Genomic DNA, 18,016 nt, shown 5'->3' on the forward strand with positions numbered 1-18,016 from the left:
AGGCCTGGGAAAGTCATCTAGCCATCGAGGACACTCCCCTTCCAAGGGTAGAGGGTAGTATGAAGGAAACAAGTTTTATTCCTTTGAAAGCAGGAGGATTGATAGGAAGTATGAGGTAGCCTGGGCTACATAGTCAGCATAGTGGGTTTCAAGCCAGCCAGCCAGCCAGGGATCAGTGTGAGACCCATCTCAAAAGGAGAGAGAGGGGGTGGGGGAGGAGAGAGAGAGAGAGAGAGAGAGAGAGAGAGAGAGAGAGAGAGAGAGAGAGAAAGAGAGGGAGGGAGGGAGGGAGGAAGAGAGGAAGAGAGGAAGATGGGGAGAGAGAGAAAGAGAGAGGGAGAGAGAGAAAGGGACAGAGAGAAAGAGAGAGAGGGGGAGAGAGAGAAAGAGAGAGAGGGGGAGAGGGAGGGAGAGAGAGAAAGGGAGAGGGAGAGGGAGAGGGGGAGGGAGAGAAATAGGAATGCTATCCACTCACCTTGAACAATTTTCTGGGCAATATATCCTCAACATCTCTGGAATCTCAAAACAGCAATGAGAAATGGGGTAGGGGACAGGTGTCCTCACCCTCTCACTGAAAGAAGCCAGAAGAGATTCAGTCATCTAGTTTTGTCAGAGGTCTTCAGTGGCACCCCAGGGTTCTTGTCACTTCAGTTCATGGCCTCTCTATGGTGTACCAGTAGAAATCATATGTATGAGAATGACTGTGGTGGAGAACCCAGTCTGCTGTCTCAGGTCAGCACCAGCAGGGATCAGATGCATGAGGGACAGACTCTATCAGGGGTGACCCAGCCAATGTCTGAGGTCAGCACCAGCAGGGATCAGCACTTCCACCAACTCTGCAGCCTCCTGGAATTCCTCAGTGAGCTTAGATCCCCTTAGCTAGCTAACTCTTTCTTGTGCCTTGTGCAACTGACCTGTGTGAATTCAAGCCCTGAGGTGAAGAGTGGGAAACTTCTCCTCACTGTCTCACTGGTCAGGACCTAGAAAGGCATCCCTGGGCCTTGGCTTCACCGAGCTGTTTCCTCATACCTGAGCCGTCCACAGCTACATACACCCCTCCCAGCCTGCACTATTTAAAAACAGCATACAGGAATCCAGTGTGAGTCACAACACCCAGGAGGGCAGCGGGGCAGCAGCAGGCAGGCAGCACCACTCTCCAGAATCTAGCCTCACACACAGCAGGACTGTGTGAAGAAACTCCCTCACCATGGCTTCCTTGGGGCAGATCATCTTTTGGAGGTAATGCGTGTGCGCTCTCTCTCTCTCTCTCTCTCTCTCTCTCTCTCTCTCTCTCTCTCTCTCTCTCTCCAGATTGAGAATAGGGATGGGGTCTTGGAGGTGCTAAGAATTTGTGGACTGTGTCACAGGGTCACACTTGCACCCATATCGGGTCCAGCATTGGGGCAGGAAGAGGTTAATAAACAAATTTAACAGCCCTGAGCAACTGCCAGGACAGGGAAGGTTCTGAGGTGATTTGGCCTGAAAGGCTCATCCCTCCTAAGGCAGCTGTGGACTGAAAACTGTGTGTGCCACACTGAGGCTCGACTGAGATGCTCAGCCACACGAAACCCAGTTTCTGGAGCTGCAGAGATGAGCTGGAGAGCAGGGGCTGGTGGTGAACAGGAGGATGTGTTTCGATGCTTGCCTGTAGGCATAGTCTCTCAGCACTCTCACACCCAGCGCCAGTCCCAACCCCCTGGGGGTCCCTTGTTTCCCCAGGAGAGCCCAGAGAGGAGACCCCTGACAAATTAAAACAAATCACAGTAAAAAGATGCAAGTCCACCTGCCACCTTCTGCACCTCAGCTGTGTTCCCCCATGCTTTCCCCCATTTACCCTCTGACTGAACAGAGCCGGAAAAGGAAAGGGTTTGGTTGTTGTTGTTGTTGTTGTTGGTGGTGGTGTTGGTGGTGGTGATGGTGGTGGTGGTGGTGGTGGTGGTGGTGGTCCCTCCTCTACCCTAACCCCACCATGAAATAGGTGGAGATTTCAATGTCGGTCTCAACTCATTACGGTTTTTAGGAAGACATACATGTTGGTTTTAGGGGTTGTTTGAAGATCCAATCTTCCAATTTTGATGTCTTTTCCAGTTAAGAAAAGAAAAGGAGGGTGAGGTGGGAGAAAGGAGAGTGATTAACAATGAAGTCTGTAAAGAACATCACTTCCCACACAGCCTAGAATATTCCTCCCTTGAAACTGAACCTCACCTCCCTCACACTCACGTTCAGCAAGAGGTGGGGCAGAGGCTCTGCAGGATCAGCAGAGGGGGTCTCTGGGCAACACCCCTCCCTCACTGTGCTGGGCCAACTCCCTGGGGAGCAACAGGTGTCAATCATCTCTGTCCAGCCGTCTCAGCCTGTGTGAATGTCATTCAGAAGGTGCTAGCACCTCTCCTCCTGTGTCAGGAGCTAGCATTTCAAAAGTACCCCCTCCTGCTGTATACTAGGTGCTTTGTTGGCCTCTTGAATCTCATTGCCCTTTGTAAAGGTTCTCCATGTCCCTGGAGCTATATAAGGGGTGGGGCAGCTTTAAACCCACTCTCTGAAAACCCTATGAGGTGCGTGTTCCTGCTCCCACCATGGCCTTCCTCCCCCACCTCCCAAGTGTCCCTGCTGTTCCAAGGACAGGCATGTGGGTTTTCTAATAATACATTGTAACCAGCCTGACTGGTTTTGCTGGAGGATCAGCCAGAGGTGGGTGTAAATATGGGTCCCCCACCCTCCAAGGGTTAGAGGCTCATTAGGATCAACAGAGGCTCCTCTTATTGACCCTGACTGCCTTGCTTACCATTTAAATGTTGAAGTTGCAAAAACAGGGACAAAGCACAAGGGTGACAGACATGGAAGAGGGACCCTCATCATCTCAATGGACAGTGGGATCAGAAAGCTCTCCTCTAGATACAACCAGAACCCAGCCAGTAACCTCTCTCAGTGGCAACTAATCCCCTTTCTTTACCATAATCCCCTTTATTCATAATAGCTCCTCTCACTCACTGTTGGTGGTATAGCTCACAGGAGGGCCTGCCATCTCCTGCAGACCCAGCAGAACTTCTCTTACTAGAGTTGGATCCTTTCAACCTCTCTCAGAATACGTGTGCTTCCCGGGGAAAGAATGCCCTGGTACACGGGGAGCCGTGTGATCCAGATTCTCCTATCAGCATGGCTGTCCATGGCATCAGCGGTCACTAATGGACCATTTGTCAAGTGCTGCTTGGAGTCCAAAGATGGAGGTCAGGCTCACTTATCTGAGGATGTGATGTTCTGGTGAACAGCATAACAAGGTGTCTGTTCCCTGTTGGGTGTTGCATTAGGCACTGGGGCAAAGATGACCAAGACGCTGACAATTGTCTGACAACAGAGAAAGAGTCTCGGTGATCTCATTCCTTTGTTACAGGACGATAGGTTCAGGATGCCATGGGAGCCCTTCCTTGCCCGGTGCATTGGGGAAGTTTTCCTGAGCCAAATATCTGGGCTGCTTCTTTAAGAGTGAATTAGTGGGGACCAAGTTTTTAGAAGTGAGAAAGCGACTCTACGTAGAAGGAATGGAATAACTAAAACTCACAAGCAGCCCGGAAAGCTGTTTGCTGCTTTGTCAAGATGACTTCTGAGGTGACACCAGGTTACACGAGGTCTTATTTACCAGACTGAGCTAGGGGTTGGGTGTTGGTGATAACTGGTGCTCAGAGACTCTCGAGCAGAGGACCCTGAGTTTCCAACTTGGAGAAGCAGGAGTCTGGGGGGTAATGAGAGCAGCTGGAAGGCGGTTGCTGTCCAAATAAAGTGGAATAATGGAAAGAGAGTAGAACAGGGAAGTGAATCCGAGAAACAGGAGGGAGAGAAGGGCACGGAACAGTGGAAGGTGGGGTGAGGGGCAGGTCCTGGAAGGAGTTCCCTGTTCTGGATGGGGCAGAGTGAGTTCAAGGAGAGGGATGCAGTAGGGGAGCTCCTTACATTAGGTCCACATTGAGTCTAAGGTTCCCCTGGGAGCGACCATCAGCTGATGATAAGAAAAGCCCAGAAAACATGGTGAAGAAACTAGGAGGGGTCAGGCAAGGAATGGTTGGTTACATGGGGTGTCTCCCGAGGACAGCCTGTAAGCAGGCAGAGGGGCCAGTGACAGGGAGTGAAGAACCCTGATTTTTTAGGGGAAAGAAGAGAAAGCAAATGGAGAAAGGCTGAATATCCCGAGGGGCAGAGAGATCATAACCGAGAAATCACGAATGTCTGCAGAGTAGACTTCCACGAGCCATCAAAGCCTGGGGAGTCTTGAAACCGCTCTAGCCTATTTGAAGCTATAGAAGACCACAGGACTGATGAAGACATCCAAGGAAGGAGACCACTGCAAGGAAGGGAGAGAATGGGTGTCTCTTGGTCACATGAAGGTAGCTAAAATGAATGATGGAGGCTTGAACCAAGGAGACCCCTGGAACTTTGCCCTAGAGTCCTTGTCTCCCATTTCAAGCCAATCAGGCAGAATGCTTGGCGGCCCCGTGCCAGCTTGCCTCGTGAGAGAATCTTACCTGGCAGAGCTCAGCCTTGATCAGATTAACACCGCAAATCCCACAGAGACAATAAAAGATGAGCTCAGCCTGTATCGCTTGGAGTTTATTAAACAGAAGGTTTAGGGACCCCATGAATCCTTCTTTGTCACCTGAGTACACGTTCTTCCTCACCTCTGCCTGCTGCTGTGACTCTCACGTCTTTCAACAGCCAGCTCTGGTGCCACCTCAGCTTTGAAGTCCCTTTTGGATTTTTCTAGGTACCTTAACTGCCCCCTTTATGTTCCCAGTCAGACTCTTTATGAACATTGTTCCTAAAGCTCATCTGCTTTCCTCACCGAGGATCAGAATTCATCTAGATCTCTTTTTTTGTCAGGAAGAAGGAAAACATTATCACTGTAGATGCCTATATGAGCTCTGGCTTCAGACCGCGTGGATCAATACCCTGGTCAATTGTCAATGCTTACCCTGGATCAGCGTCAGCTTCCCTAACTGTAACTGGGGTGGTGGCAGTACGTAACTGCTGGGGTCGTGTGAATGACACGTGGTAATTCTGTGCCTGATCCATCATAATGGAATACAGACGCCAACCGCTACTATCCACATTGTGTGCAAGTTCCTCTGTAATGTCCATTACATGGCCATAAAAACCTGTCTCCAACGCTATGGCCATTGGCTTTTCTATCCTTGAAACAGATGTTGTACTGAAGGTTTTGAGGATCTTTAAAGAGCCGAGTGTGTGTGTGTGTGTGTGTGTGTGTGTGTGTGTGTGTGTGTGTGTGTGTGTGTGGTGTGTATGTATGTGTGTGTGTGTGTGTGTGTGTGCGTGTGTGCACACGCGTGCGCATATACACATATGAGCATGCAGAGACTAAAGGACATTGGGTGTTTTCCTTTATTACTTTTGATCTTAGTTTCTACATTTGATCTTCTCCAAAAGGCTGAGAAATGATGTCAATGATTAGAGGTGGGGTATTTGTTTGTTTGTCAACTCGACACAAGCTAAGGTCATCCAGCAAGAGAGAATCTCAGTTATGGGATTGCCTTAATCATCTTGCCTCTAGGCAAGTCTTTGGGACATTTTCTCGATTAATAATTATGTGGGAAGTCCCGGCCTACTCTGGGTGGTGCCACTCCTGGGCACATGGTCCTAGGTTCTGTAAGAAAGTGAAGTGAGTGAGCCAAGAGGAGCAGGCCACTAAGCAGTGTTCTCCTGTGGCCCTGCATCAGTTCTTGCCTCCAGGTTCCTGCCTGAGTTTGTGCCCTGACTTCCCTTTGAGGTAGACGGGAAGTTGTAGGATGTAATTCCCCCTTAGCCCTGCCGAGTTGCTTTTGGCCATGTGTTTATCACGGCAATAGAACACAGACGAGGACAGTCCCTTACAGAGCCTAAGGCTTAGTGGTTTCTGCTTGACTGGCTGGCCAGCAAGCTGCTAGAGCATCAGCCCATCTCTGTCTCCCAATTCCTGGATCCCAGTCACACTTGGCAATGCCTTACTTTTACATGGGTGCTAGGCGTTTGAACTTGGGTCCTCTTGTTTTCATACCAAGTACTCTTATCCACTGAGTCATCTCCCTACTCCCCAAGAGAGTCTATTTTAACATCATTCTATTTACAGAGGTTTCTTTGGGAGGGTGGGAGTCGAGTCTGTCATCAGTTCATATCTGTTTATGAATCTAAGACAGTCATTTTTAAAATCTGAAGATTTGGGAGTGAGATTAATCCTGACTACAGGATTGAAGATCTGGACGTTGTAGCAAGAGGCTTCTTGGTAAGTTTGGGAAGCCCTACTGTGTGCCCTGCTCAGCATCTGTATCTTCTGATGATACAGTGTTGAGAACAAATGTTGACCTGCCCTGCAGCCAGAGAGGCTAAGTCCCCAAGGGCCGAAGGATATTCCAAAGATGTGACATTGGGATAATCAAGGGGCTCAAGGTGTTTGAGCTCAAGAGTAGTGCAGACAGTGTTGTCTATTTTTATTATTAAGGCAAACAAACCATGAGGTGGCAATTACAGTTAGATGAAGCAAAGACAAATGCATTGGGGGAATACACCCAGTTTTATATATCTTATTATCTATCTTTGGTCATGTGAAAAAGAGCCAAAAATATTTGTCCCAGGCTTTTGTTGTTTCTACAGAGGTAATGTAGACGTGTCGGGGCATTTTTAAAAGGTCCTTGTTTTTAAGTGCATTTACTTATCACAGTTTGTGTAAAGAAGGCTGCCTTGTGGGAAGAACATTTTGTACTCTGTCCATCCATAGTTTACAATAAGTTCACAGCTGTCTTGCCCAGGCTCCCACAACAAAAGCAACACCCACCAGAATGCAGTTAGAGCTAAGGGTCAAGTGTGCAATAATGGTTCCTTAGCCAAACTGCCTCACACTTCTAATTCTCTCCGTTTCAGAGCTGTAGACACTGAGGCGAGGTTATTGTCTCTCCACCAGCCAATGCCGGGAATGCACACATACCTAGCTCACGCCCTATACCGAGTTACAAAGATAATTCTCCTTTCAACCAGCTTGCTTCATCTCCTGCCACTAAAGCAAAACCTGACTCAGTACTGGCAATAGCTTGCTTCCCCAGTGACTACCACTGTAGAGGACCCCATGACTGGCTAATGAGGATGCTCAGCTGAAGCCAGAGCCTGTGAAATTGCTCTACACCAGAAGCCCTTAGCCTGTGGGTCGCAGCCCTTTTGGGGGTCCAATGACCCTTTCACAGGGTCACTTAAGACCATCAGAAAACACAGATATTTACATTATGATTCATAACAGTAGCAAAATGACAGTTAATGGAGTAGCAATGAAAATAATTTTGTGGTTGGGGGTCACCACAACAGGAGGAAGTGTACTAAAGGGTCACAGCGTTAGGAAGGTTGAGAGTCACTGCCCTAGATGGTAAACACAGCATGGAGATTGCATCTGTTTACTCCTCAGACAACCAAAACAAAGTGGGTAGCTTCTCAGATGCCATGCTGCTAAAGGCTCAGAGAAAGGGATGTTTTCAAGGTCCCACAATGCTAGTGACCTTAGAAAAAAGCTGTCCCCCCCCCCCAAGAAGACTGTTTTACCCAAGCGTCAGGGATCTTCAGACCAGAGTGTCCAAAATCTTATTTATGTTTGTTCGACATTGGGGGGGGGGGGAGGAAAAATACAGGAGTTAGCCTGACTGGTCGAACTCTCCATGCCCTTGCTGTGGGACCTAAATAAGCTTCAACCCTAATCTCTACTCCTCATCAGTACACTGGATGTTAATTGTTTGTTAGCCTTCAGGGTTGATATGAAAGCTAAATGGGTTGATAAATGACAGACCTTGTCATCTTGTAGTGTTGGCACTAGATAGGTCCTGCCTGCTCCTGCTGAATGTTTCCCTCCCTTTCTATGGTTTTACAGAAGGAAAACACAACAAAACAAAAAACAAAACAAAACAAAAAACAAAAAACAGTGACTTGGAGGGAGGTAGAGTCAGGACTGTTCCAAGAACCTTTGTATCTAGAAAGTTCTTGGCACAGTAAGATGTCTTATTTTTAGTTCTTGCTCTGTGAGACATAAAAATTCTCCGCTTCTGGAGACATTGAACAGGGTGGACTTGAAACACACCTTGCTGCAGTCACCCCAACATTACACAGCAGCAGCAGTAGCACCCTGGGAACTGTTGGAAGAGCACAAACTCAACTCCCTCCAGGTCTACTGAACTGGAGTGGGCCCAGTGATCTGCACTCAGTAGTCCCCCTGGGTGCCTCATACCCACTGGGGCTCACAGTGCCCTGTAAAGTGGTTCCACTCAAGCCTTTGATGTCGCAGTAAAAAGGGCAGAGGTTTAATCCAGGAGGACATTAACTCCACCTAAGATCACTTATCATGCCTCATTTCTTTTAAAGATATATTTAAAAGAGCAATGATCAATGTTGATAGAGATGGAGGCAAACGCACAAGTCTCCTCGGGAAAGGAAACCCTGAGTCTCCTCAGGTAGAAAACCCCGAGTCTCCTCAGGTAAGGAAACCCCGAGTCTCCTCGGGTAGGAAACTCCAGTTCTGGTTATTTCATCTTCAGTTTTAGATTCAAGCCTACAGTATGTCACGATTTACGATGACACCATTCCCAGTGCATTTCTGCCAGTCCCAGCATGACACTAACAGGAACCTCTCTTTCTTTTTCTATAGATTTAAAATGATAAATCTCACGGAATAAAAGCCAAGAGGAAAGCTTGAGAGGCAGCATCAGTAATGTAGGCTCATCAAAGGGCACCCTTTATCTACCTATCCTGATGCCTTGCTGTGCTTCTTCCCTCCTCCCGCTCTCAGAATGGCCGTTCCACGCACCCCATCTCTCTTCACTTCTCTTACAAAACCCATCCTTCTCCCCTCCTTGGTCTCAGAAAATCGTGTGGCTTCCTCCTTCACCGAGGAAATGGAAACCAGCAGACACGTACTCCTTCACCTCTTCGTTTCCCAGCTGCCACATTCAGGGATGCCCTTTCGTCTGGCCTCAAGCTAGAGGTCTGGGTGCAGATTTACCTGGCACTGTCAAAGGTCAGTTCCACACGTTCCCCATCTCTCATCTCCCAGCTCATGCACTCTGGCTGTCAGCATCCATCTGCCCTGTACCCTCATTGTCCCAATTAGCACACAGCCCAGCTGTCAGGGTTTGCCATCTTAAAAAGAAATACTGCCTCTCAGCCTAACTGCTGTCTGTCCACCCCACCTTGTCATGTCCTGCTTCCCCCTCCCCGTCCCTGTCAGCAGACTTACTGCAAGACTGGTGTACAGGGACTGAGCTGACTGGTATCCTGGTGGTTCTGAGCGCAGTAGAGCTAACCTGCCTGTCCAATCCTGGCTAAATGCCTTCCTAGCTGGTTGGCCTTGGGTAAGTTGCTCATTATCCTCTTTGTGTCTGGGCTCTGGATCTGGGAGCCATCTCTGAGCCAATACCATGAAACCCTGTGGCAATTATGCAAGTTGAATTTGATAAAGCACATAGCGAACCCTCATTGCCAGCTACCTGTGCAGCTGTGATTTTCCCCCACTTGAATTTTTCATCCTCACTAAGCCAAGATGTTACAGCTGTCAGTGCCTCATTGCCATGTCCAGTTCTCACTGCTTCTCTTGCTTACCCTTATAACAGCTCAATGCAGATGCCCTATGACCTCCTGGAAACGCCCCTTCTTCAGTTTCCATGACTTTCATCTCCTTCTTTCTTATCCTTTCCTTCTTCACCACGACTTGAGACTCCAGCTCTTACAGCCAGCCTCTGCTTCTCTACACCCGTGGTAGCAGTTAACCTTCTGTAGCAGGAACTTGCCTCTGGCACAAAGACCCAGCACATTATTCTTGTGCTGTGTTTGATGATGGATTTTTTTCATATGCTAAAAGACTCCAGGCTCTGGGAGCAAGACATAACAGCACAGGGGCCATCCCTCTTTACAGTGGCTGGTGTAGCATTCATAAAGTGCTATAAGGCGTGGGACAGTGAGTCAAGTACATAGTAAGAACAGCTAGGCATGGCGGCCCACACCTGTGGTCACAGAACTCGAGAGGCCAGCGCAGGGTCTCTACCACGAGTTGAGGACCCTATCTCAAAAAACATGAAAGAAATTTAAAAAAATAAATGTAAGCAAGCAGTATGCGGTATAGGAAGGAACAGCTTATAGCCTCCAGAACAGCCTTAGTCAATGCCTTCAAGCCTAGGACATTTCTAGGTAGGTCTTGACGGAAAGCCCTGTGAAGGGAGCGCTAGGTGAGGAATCCCACCAAGCAAGAAGCTGGTCTCTGATTTTCACTTCTACCTGTCCACAGAACACTTCTCCCATCTGCTCCTTCTTTTCGTTGAAGACAGGACATGTCCTGGTGTCTGTCTCTGCAGTTAAGGAGAAGCCAATCAGTGGGAAAGCTGAGCTGTCCTCCTATTGGTTTTAGGCCAGGTGACCATCATCTAATACCTTTAATGTAAGCTTGTGGGGTTTAACAAAAGGCAGCCAAGCTCTGCCTTGCTGCTGCAAACACCTTCACCTTGGGGCCAGATCTGTGGGGCTCCCTGCAGAGGCGCTCTACCTGGTGTTTACTAAGTCAGCTCCCTTACAGGGATGGTTCCCCCCCCCCCCCCGCACAGGGATATGGGGGATGAGCTTGCCAATCACTGCTGGCCCAAAGCTTATGAACTAGGCTGTGTTTGGGAGTGGGACAGGGTCGAGAGAGGGAGATCAGACCTCCAGAACATTCTTTATGCAGAGAAATTCCCCCACTTAGGTCAGTTAACTGGGCCTTTCTAGCAACCCTGTGGTGCTACTGTATTGAGAGTGTCCCACAGGTCAGGCTGTGGCATGGTTAAAGGAACTCTGTACATGAATAAGTTCATCCTCCACTAATGTCCTACAACTGCAGCAGCAGCAATGTCCTGAGTAAAACCAAGAAGACCCTTTCCATGGCAACTTCTTTACGAATGGCAGCCAGGTGCCCAAATGAACTCACAAAACTGTCCTGAGTACTAGCTCTCATAGTGCATTTATGTTATTAACGCTTTCTGTTTTCATCTGGCCGTACACATGTACAGTATTTTGAAACATTGAGATTCAGTGTTTGACGTCTTGCTGACGTGAATCATCATATGTAAAGACTGTGATATGTCAAAGAAAAACCTCACAGCCTTTAAGAAAGGAGCTATTCAGGACTGAGAAGATAACTCAGTTGTTGTAGTGCTCTCTGTACCAGCACAGAACCTAGCTCAGATTCCCAATACCCACATAAAAAAACCAAGCAAGGCTGTGCATGTCTGCAACCCTCACACTGAGGACGTGGACAAAGGGAGATCCCTATAGATGCTCTTACCCAATCTGTGAACTTTAGGTTCTGTGAGTCTGACTCTGCCTCAAAACACAAGGGGAGGGACAATAGAGGACACTGATTTGAGCCTTGCATATTAACATAAACGTGTGTGCACTCTCCTACACAAATATGTGCACACACGTGAGCACGTACACACATACCTTAAATGCACACACAGTAGCATTGTGTGCTGGGAGTGTCTGTAGGTTTGGAATCTATGTGTGTGGGCTTCTTCTGGGTGAGGAGAGAGGTGGGCTGCTCAAAGGGTTATACTATAGGTCTTTAAAAGATCACCTACTGATGACTCGTCCCGTCTTTGTGACCTGATATTTGATAAGAAACAATTAAGGGAGGAAGGATTTATTCTGGCTCGTGGTTCAAGGGAATAGAGTCCACGGTAGTGAGGGCTGTGCTTACCCGTGGGTATAAGGATAGGAATACAGTTAGAATACAGTTAGAAATCACATTTAATGCTTTAGGAAAATGGAAGGTTCTTCTCTAGAGTTGATGATGTCTTCAGCTATGGGTGGTTGGTTAGGTTAGTCAATGTGATCAGGAAGGCAAGACGGCAGGTATCTCCATGACTACAGGAACGGCAGGGCTTGCTCACTTCTCAGTGCACCAGTGACGGGGGAGAGAAGAATGTGGGTACTCGGCTGCCTTTCTCCTTTTTAATTCAGTCTAAGACAACAGTCCAGGGGATGCAGCCATCCACATTCAAAAGCTGGACATACCCCCCCATTCAGTTAATCCTCTCTGGAAACACCCTCATAGATACTTCCAAAGGTGTTCATTAGTACCTTTGGTGTTCTTAATCCAATCAAGTTGGCAAATTAACCACCACAGACCTTCAATTCTGCCAAGATCAGTAAGGAGGCTAGGAAGTCTTAACATGGTCTTAGAGTCTGGTGGTCTTTGGAATTACTCTGTCATCTGGAAGCATTGGGATTTTCTCAGAGGATAGTCTGGTAGGGACTGAATGAATAATTTGTCCCCTGCATCTTCATTGGTTGTGGCTCTTTTTAGTAGTCTCCATCTGTTGCAAAAAGATGCTTCTCTGATGAGGGGTGAGAGCAAATTTCTGTGTGGGCGTAAGGATAAGTATTTAGAATAGTTAGACATTATATTGAATGGTTTAGGGAAATGTAAGTAATAAGTTCTTCTCTAGGATCTATGTTGGCTAGATTTATGGTGTCATGCATAAGCAGACCTTAAGTCCATTTAGAATGCTGTTGGCTACCCCCAAGATAAAATGTCACAATTGCACCATTGGAGAGATCTTGCTGATTGGGTCATGGTTATAGCTCACAGCTTTAGAGCTATTAGACCATTGACTGCTTTTCTCTCTTGGTAGCTTGCATCTGATGCTATGAGCTAGTCCTCAGAGAGGAGGCCTCCAGATTTAGTTCCAGCTTGACACTTCCAAGCCCTGTCTCCAAAGTGTATACTTCCAGCTACAGGCTCTCACATTCTTCTCTGGACGGCATCAAGGGCAATGGAAACTGCCTAGACTTTCTGGAGTCCCTTGGATTTCCATAACCAAGAATCAAAGGGAGGTTTCCCATGCCTGGTGCTAAGGGTTTTGTTAGTATGGATGTTGGAATATTATCATCCTAAGTGGTATATCTCCTGTGTGTGTGTGTGTGTGTGTGTGTGTGTGTGTGTGTGTGTGTGTGTGTGTGTGTGTGTGTGCATGCCTATGTGCATGTGTTTATGTAAGCTTATAAAATACAATGTTTTTCTATGGCTTTAAAAATACCCTTAGTGTTATGTCTCTCTCTTACCTCCCTCTCCCTTTGTATAATTCTCCCTCCTCCTCCCAATTTAAAGTGCCCCCATTTTTCTATTTTCACCTTCATAGCACCTGCATTTTACTATCCAGTGTAATGTGTGATTTTGTTTCACCGTGAAATACAATTGTAACATTTAAGGAAATGCTACAATTTCTTCAAGTCATCCATGGATTAATCATTGGGACTACTTTCTTTTCTGTTTCTTTCCTTTTAAAGTCAAACTACAAATCATTTTAAATAGTTCTTGATACTGGGGAACCCTTTTATAGTCTGCTTTTCCTATTGAGCATTCATGTTATTTAAAGTAAATTTGAAAACAGTTATACAATTAAAGAATGTTTTGCTTACTGCTACAGCAGTCATAACCCCATATAGTAATCTGGTTTTGCAATCCTATCCAGTTAGAAAGTGACATGCTGGACCACTTGTACCAGTTACTTTTGACACCAACACACAGCTCTTGATGCAAGCAATTTATGTTGGGTCATGGTTTCCATCTCAACTTGCAAGGCATGATGGCTGTCTCAGCTTGGTCCGTGGCAGTGGGAATTTAAGAGTGTAGCTTGTTCACATCTTGAAGGAAAATAAAAGAGAACTTTCAAAGACCTCCCCTCATTGATCCACCAGCCGGTCTCATAGCCTCCCCAAACAGTAACACCAACTGTGGATCACCTATTCAAACACAGGATCCCATGGTGAACATTTTTAGAGACAAACCATAAGGATACCACTCTTCCTGGAAACTTGAGACTTGGTGAGATTTCCCACTTCTGTCTTTTCGGTTTTTTTTAAAGGAGTGTTTTAATTGTACTCAACCCAGTGTCTAATTAGATGTGAGCATCATCTGGGTCCAAGTACCACCATGCATGACTTGAGCACTCAGTAGTGTTCATACCTAATACCTAAGACACTGTTTCCCCAAGTGGCACCAATCAAAGTTTTCTCCAGAAGAGTTCTGTACAGAGTCAAGCAAATTTGGAGGTGCTGAATGATACCATGTTTGGACTGCGAAATTGCTGAGGGCCAGGAGTGTTAGTTTGAGTTTCTGTTGTTGTTTTGTTTGCTAGTCAGTCAGAGCTTCAAGACTCCCTGGACCATCGTGCCTGACTCACTCCGTACCCTTGCTGACTCCTTATCTTGTTGGCTGCTGTCCTGCCAGCAATACACCAGAAAAGGTCCTTGGAAATGAGATTTATGAAAAGAATCAAAGCTATGTGTATTAAGAAATAACTAGGTGACATAATTAGAAATAACCACGGCCTTGCTATGTAGCTCAGCCCATCCTTGAACTTGAAATTCGTCCTTCACCAGCTGGCATTGTAGGTATATGCCACCATACGTTTTTCAATTGTTTTTGACCAATATAGTCATAATTTCAGAAGGTTTAATCTAGCATGAATACCTCTGAGACATTCATCATGCATATCAGTGCTAAAGGCTTAATGAGTTCTGTGGAAGTAAAGGAACCATTATGACGAGGCTGGTGTTATCAAAAACGCAATCTTCAAATTTTATATTTATTAGTATCCATTGGGATACTAGTAACACCTTAGAGTTACTAGGGCCAGGAAAGAATAGCCACCATTGTTACATATACAGGACTTGCTGATATAGAAGGGAAGCTGAGATACATGTATCCTCCATATGAGTTTTATTGGCAGTTTCAGCATCCTGGCCCACACTGGGAGGGAGAACAGTTCTTCAGGTCCCAGGAAGAGCTTCTTTAGCTGAGGTAGGCATCCTGGGTAGCCCGATGGAGTTCTGAAGGGAAAGCGCTTTCAATGCCCCTCAGTTTCTCCTCATTTCTCAAGGATTAGAAGAATGAGAGCTTTGAGCCACTCCCTGGGAGGGAGAATCGGACCCTTCATTTCCAGAGAATCAAGAGGTTTGCTTGCTAGGTTTTCAAGGCTGAGCTTATACCGTGTGACCCAGTCTACATATGAGAAATCAAGAAGGGATTATTAAAAGTCTGGCTACTGATGGACTTGGTGATACAAACCTTAAATCTCAGCACTTGGGAGGCAGAAGCAAGAAGATCTCCATGAGTTCCAGGCCATCCTGATTTATATAGTGAACTCCAAGATAACCAGGACTACATAGAAAGGCTCTGTCTCAAAAATAAGAACAACAAAATTCTAGTTCTAACTCCAGTCCATCTTGGGTCTGAGAAGTATGGAGGTAGGCAGGCTTTGCATGTAGCAGCCAAGGGGGAGGAGGGTAGGACCCAGTTCCTCGAGAACTGCAGGATCACATGACCCGTTGCTTATCAACTCTCTGGAGACAGCTATAGAAGGGTGTGGCTTGGTTTCTAGAAAAGAAAAAGGAGCAGCCAGACAGTCTGCAACTTAAAAATAAGTAAAATACTATTTAAAAAATTCTACTTAAAAAATAAGTAGAATATATATACATATATATGTACACATACATATATATACATATACATATATATAAATCATATAAGTAACAAAATAGAAATCACATTATTGAGTAAATCATCCCATGACAGCATCAGGAGCCTGGCCTGACATTCAAACAACATGGCTGAGCGAGTGCCCAGGAGTCCATGAAGACTGGAGTTTCCTACCCAGGAATCCCACACATTTCATACCCAAAGCCATCACTCTTTTTTCCGACTTCCCCTTCTCTAGCAAGTCTTTTTTGTTAGCCCTGTTTTGTTAGCCCTGTGTTTGCATATGCCTAACCTGTGGCTTTCTTTCCTCATTAAAACCAGAAGGAGGCTCCTTGGGTGGCATCAAAGGCTCACCTCAAATAATTTACTAGCTAAACATGGGTATTATTCTGACTGCCCTCTCATTGTTATAATTGCTAATTAGTTCTTCTTTTTCGGGAAGTGGCTATCACCTCAGTGTATGGGTGTTTATCTGATCTGCCTGAAACCCCAAGTTGAATTAATCTAGATGCAGGAAGCCCTAAATACACCAGCACTGGCTACTGACGTTTGGGTGGACACTGAACACTGAACACTCACGTAGCCAGAACTTGAGTGTGTTTTTTGTTTGTTTGTTTGACAGTCACTATAGCAAAATGTCCAAGACATGGGCATGGTGACCACAGTTGGCCAAAACCAAATCAGTACTGCTGAAGACAGTCCCTTCCTTCCCACTCTCCCCATTCTCCTTCCTTTTGCTACCCCATTCTCTGGAATTCTTTCCCCCAAGAGAGCTTTTAATGTCGATGTCTGGTTCTAGTCCTTCCCAGTGGGCATCAGTGTGAGGCATGCAACAGTGACTCAGCATTTGACAGTGTTTGTCAGACACCTCTAGGAATAATAGCGGTGCTCCGGGGAAGTAGAAGATGAAAGGTATTTCTCCTATGAGAACACGTAATTAATTTAATGATAGTAATTGACTATAGCTTGGTGAGGTTAAATGATATGAAATAGGGCCCTGGAAATTTTGTGTTCTCACAGCAGAAGGCACTACCCAGAGAGGGTGTGCCTATGATTTAAAAAATTCACAAAGAAACCTTTGATTTCTCATGAGGTGGAAATAAAGCTTTTGACTTAGGCTCCCTTCAAAAGCAAGCAGTGTGGTGCATCTTGACCCTGCCATGTTAGATTTCAGACCCCCAGGTCTCTTTTTTCCCTGTAAATATTGAAGTCAAATTATCTTAACCATATGCGTGCAGTGCTCTGAGGGCAAGGGGAGGGGGCCACGACATTCGTGGGAGAGGGAGTCATGACACTGCTCCTTCTCTTCGGACATCTCCTTCCAAGTGTAAACTGTAATCCTGTGGTAGTCTGTGTCTCCAGGTTTCATGTTTTCATCTGTCAAAAAGACAGTAAGTGTCCTCACTGTGTGTCCTTGTGAGAGCCCTACAGAGTGCAGAGCACTGACCCAGGCCTCTGTTCTGACGGCTTTGTGGGAGCTGATGGCTTGTGTGCTATCTGAGAGAGATGTCATACTTGGAGGCATATAGGACAGTGAGCGCAGGATGTGGGAAGTACAAAAGATGGCCTTGGTAATGATGTTGACGGCTGCACGTAGCACTCTTTCATGACTGGGTCTATATGTTGTTCTTTGGGAAAAAAAGAACACAGAAAAGGCACCAAGATTCCTCTACCTTGAACTTTAAAAGTAGAAGTTTGAACAGCAAAGGATTCAGTTTTCAGAGTCATATCAAAGATGCAGCCTGACATTCTGAATCTTGCAGAATCTTGTCACCTCTGGAGGTGGCGTTTTGATGAGGTGGACTCACTATCCTGTCATCTCACAATCACGGCTTCTAATATGGAGATCCTTCTGTGTGCTAGCCAGCCTTTGTCCTGGAGTACCACATGCATTATTGATTTAACCAATGTTTGTTGAGCAGCTTCTAGGAGTTTTACATATATTATATTTGTTTGTTTATTCATTTATTTATTTTATTTAAATTGAACATATATTATTGTACCTAGCACCACACTTTCTAAGGAGGTGATCCTGAATGAACTGTGAAGCCTCAATAATTAGGAACAGACTAGGAAAAGGAGACAGATAAACAAGCACACAGTTACTGTACACTGTGCCAGTCACCGCCTCAGGCTGGTCTCAGAGTGCCTTGGTCTTCTTGCTTGTGATGGTGGAACAGTGTGGTTAGAGAGACTTTTTTTTTAGAGGAGGCAGTTTAATTTTGAGTGTGGATTAGCCAAGCAAGGAGACATGGGAAAAAGATCCGGACAGAGGGAAAAGAGTGAAGTGTCGTAAGGATGGGGGGAGGAAGAAGTCAGTGCGTGTGTACCAGGAACGTCAGTCAGAGAGATCAGCCCCAGTCAGGTGTGATCAGTCAGAGAGGTCACCCCAAGTCGTATGTGATCAGTCAGAGAGGTCACCCCAAGCCATGTCTGATGCTCTCAACAAGGAACTGCAGGTTCTACCCTTCTCATTTTTTCACCTGTGTGAGT

At 46.2% G+C, this 18,016-nt stretch overlaps 1 protein-coding gene across 1 annotated transcript in view; it reads left to right on the forward strand.

Moving 5' to 3' along the window:
* Positions 1-1,113: 1,113 nt before the first annotated feature.
* Positions 1,114-18,016, forward strand: part of Vtcn1 (V-set domain containing T cell activation inhibitor 1) — a 68,057-nt gene continuing 51,154 nt past the window's right edge. The window contains exon 1 of the mRNA NM_001024244.1: positions 1,114-1,239. Within this exon, the coding sequence (NP_001019415.1) occupies positions 1,208-1,239 (32 nt within the window). The 5' untranslated portion in view covers positions 1,114-1,207. The remainder of the gene's footprint in view (positions 1,240-18,016) is intronic.

The sequence above is a fragment of the Rattus norvegicus genome, chromosome 2, assembly GCF_036323735.1.
Source record: "Rattus norvegicus strain BN/NHsdMcwi chromosome 2, GRCr8, whole genome shotgun sequence".
Taxonomy (NCBI): Eukaryota; Metazoa; Chordata; class Mammalia; order Rodentia; family Muridae; genus Rattus; species Rattus norvegicus.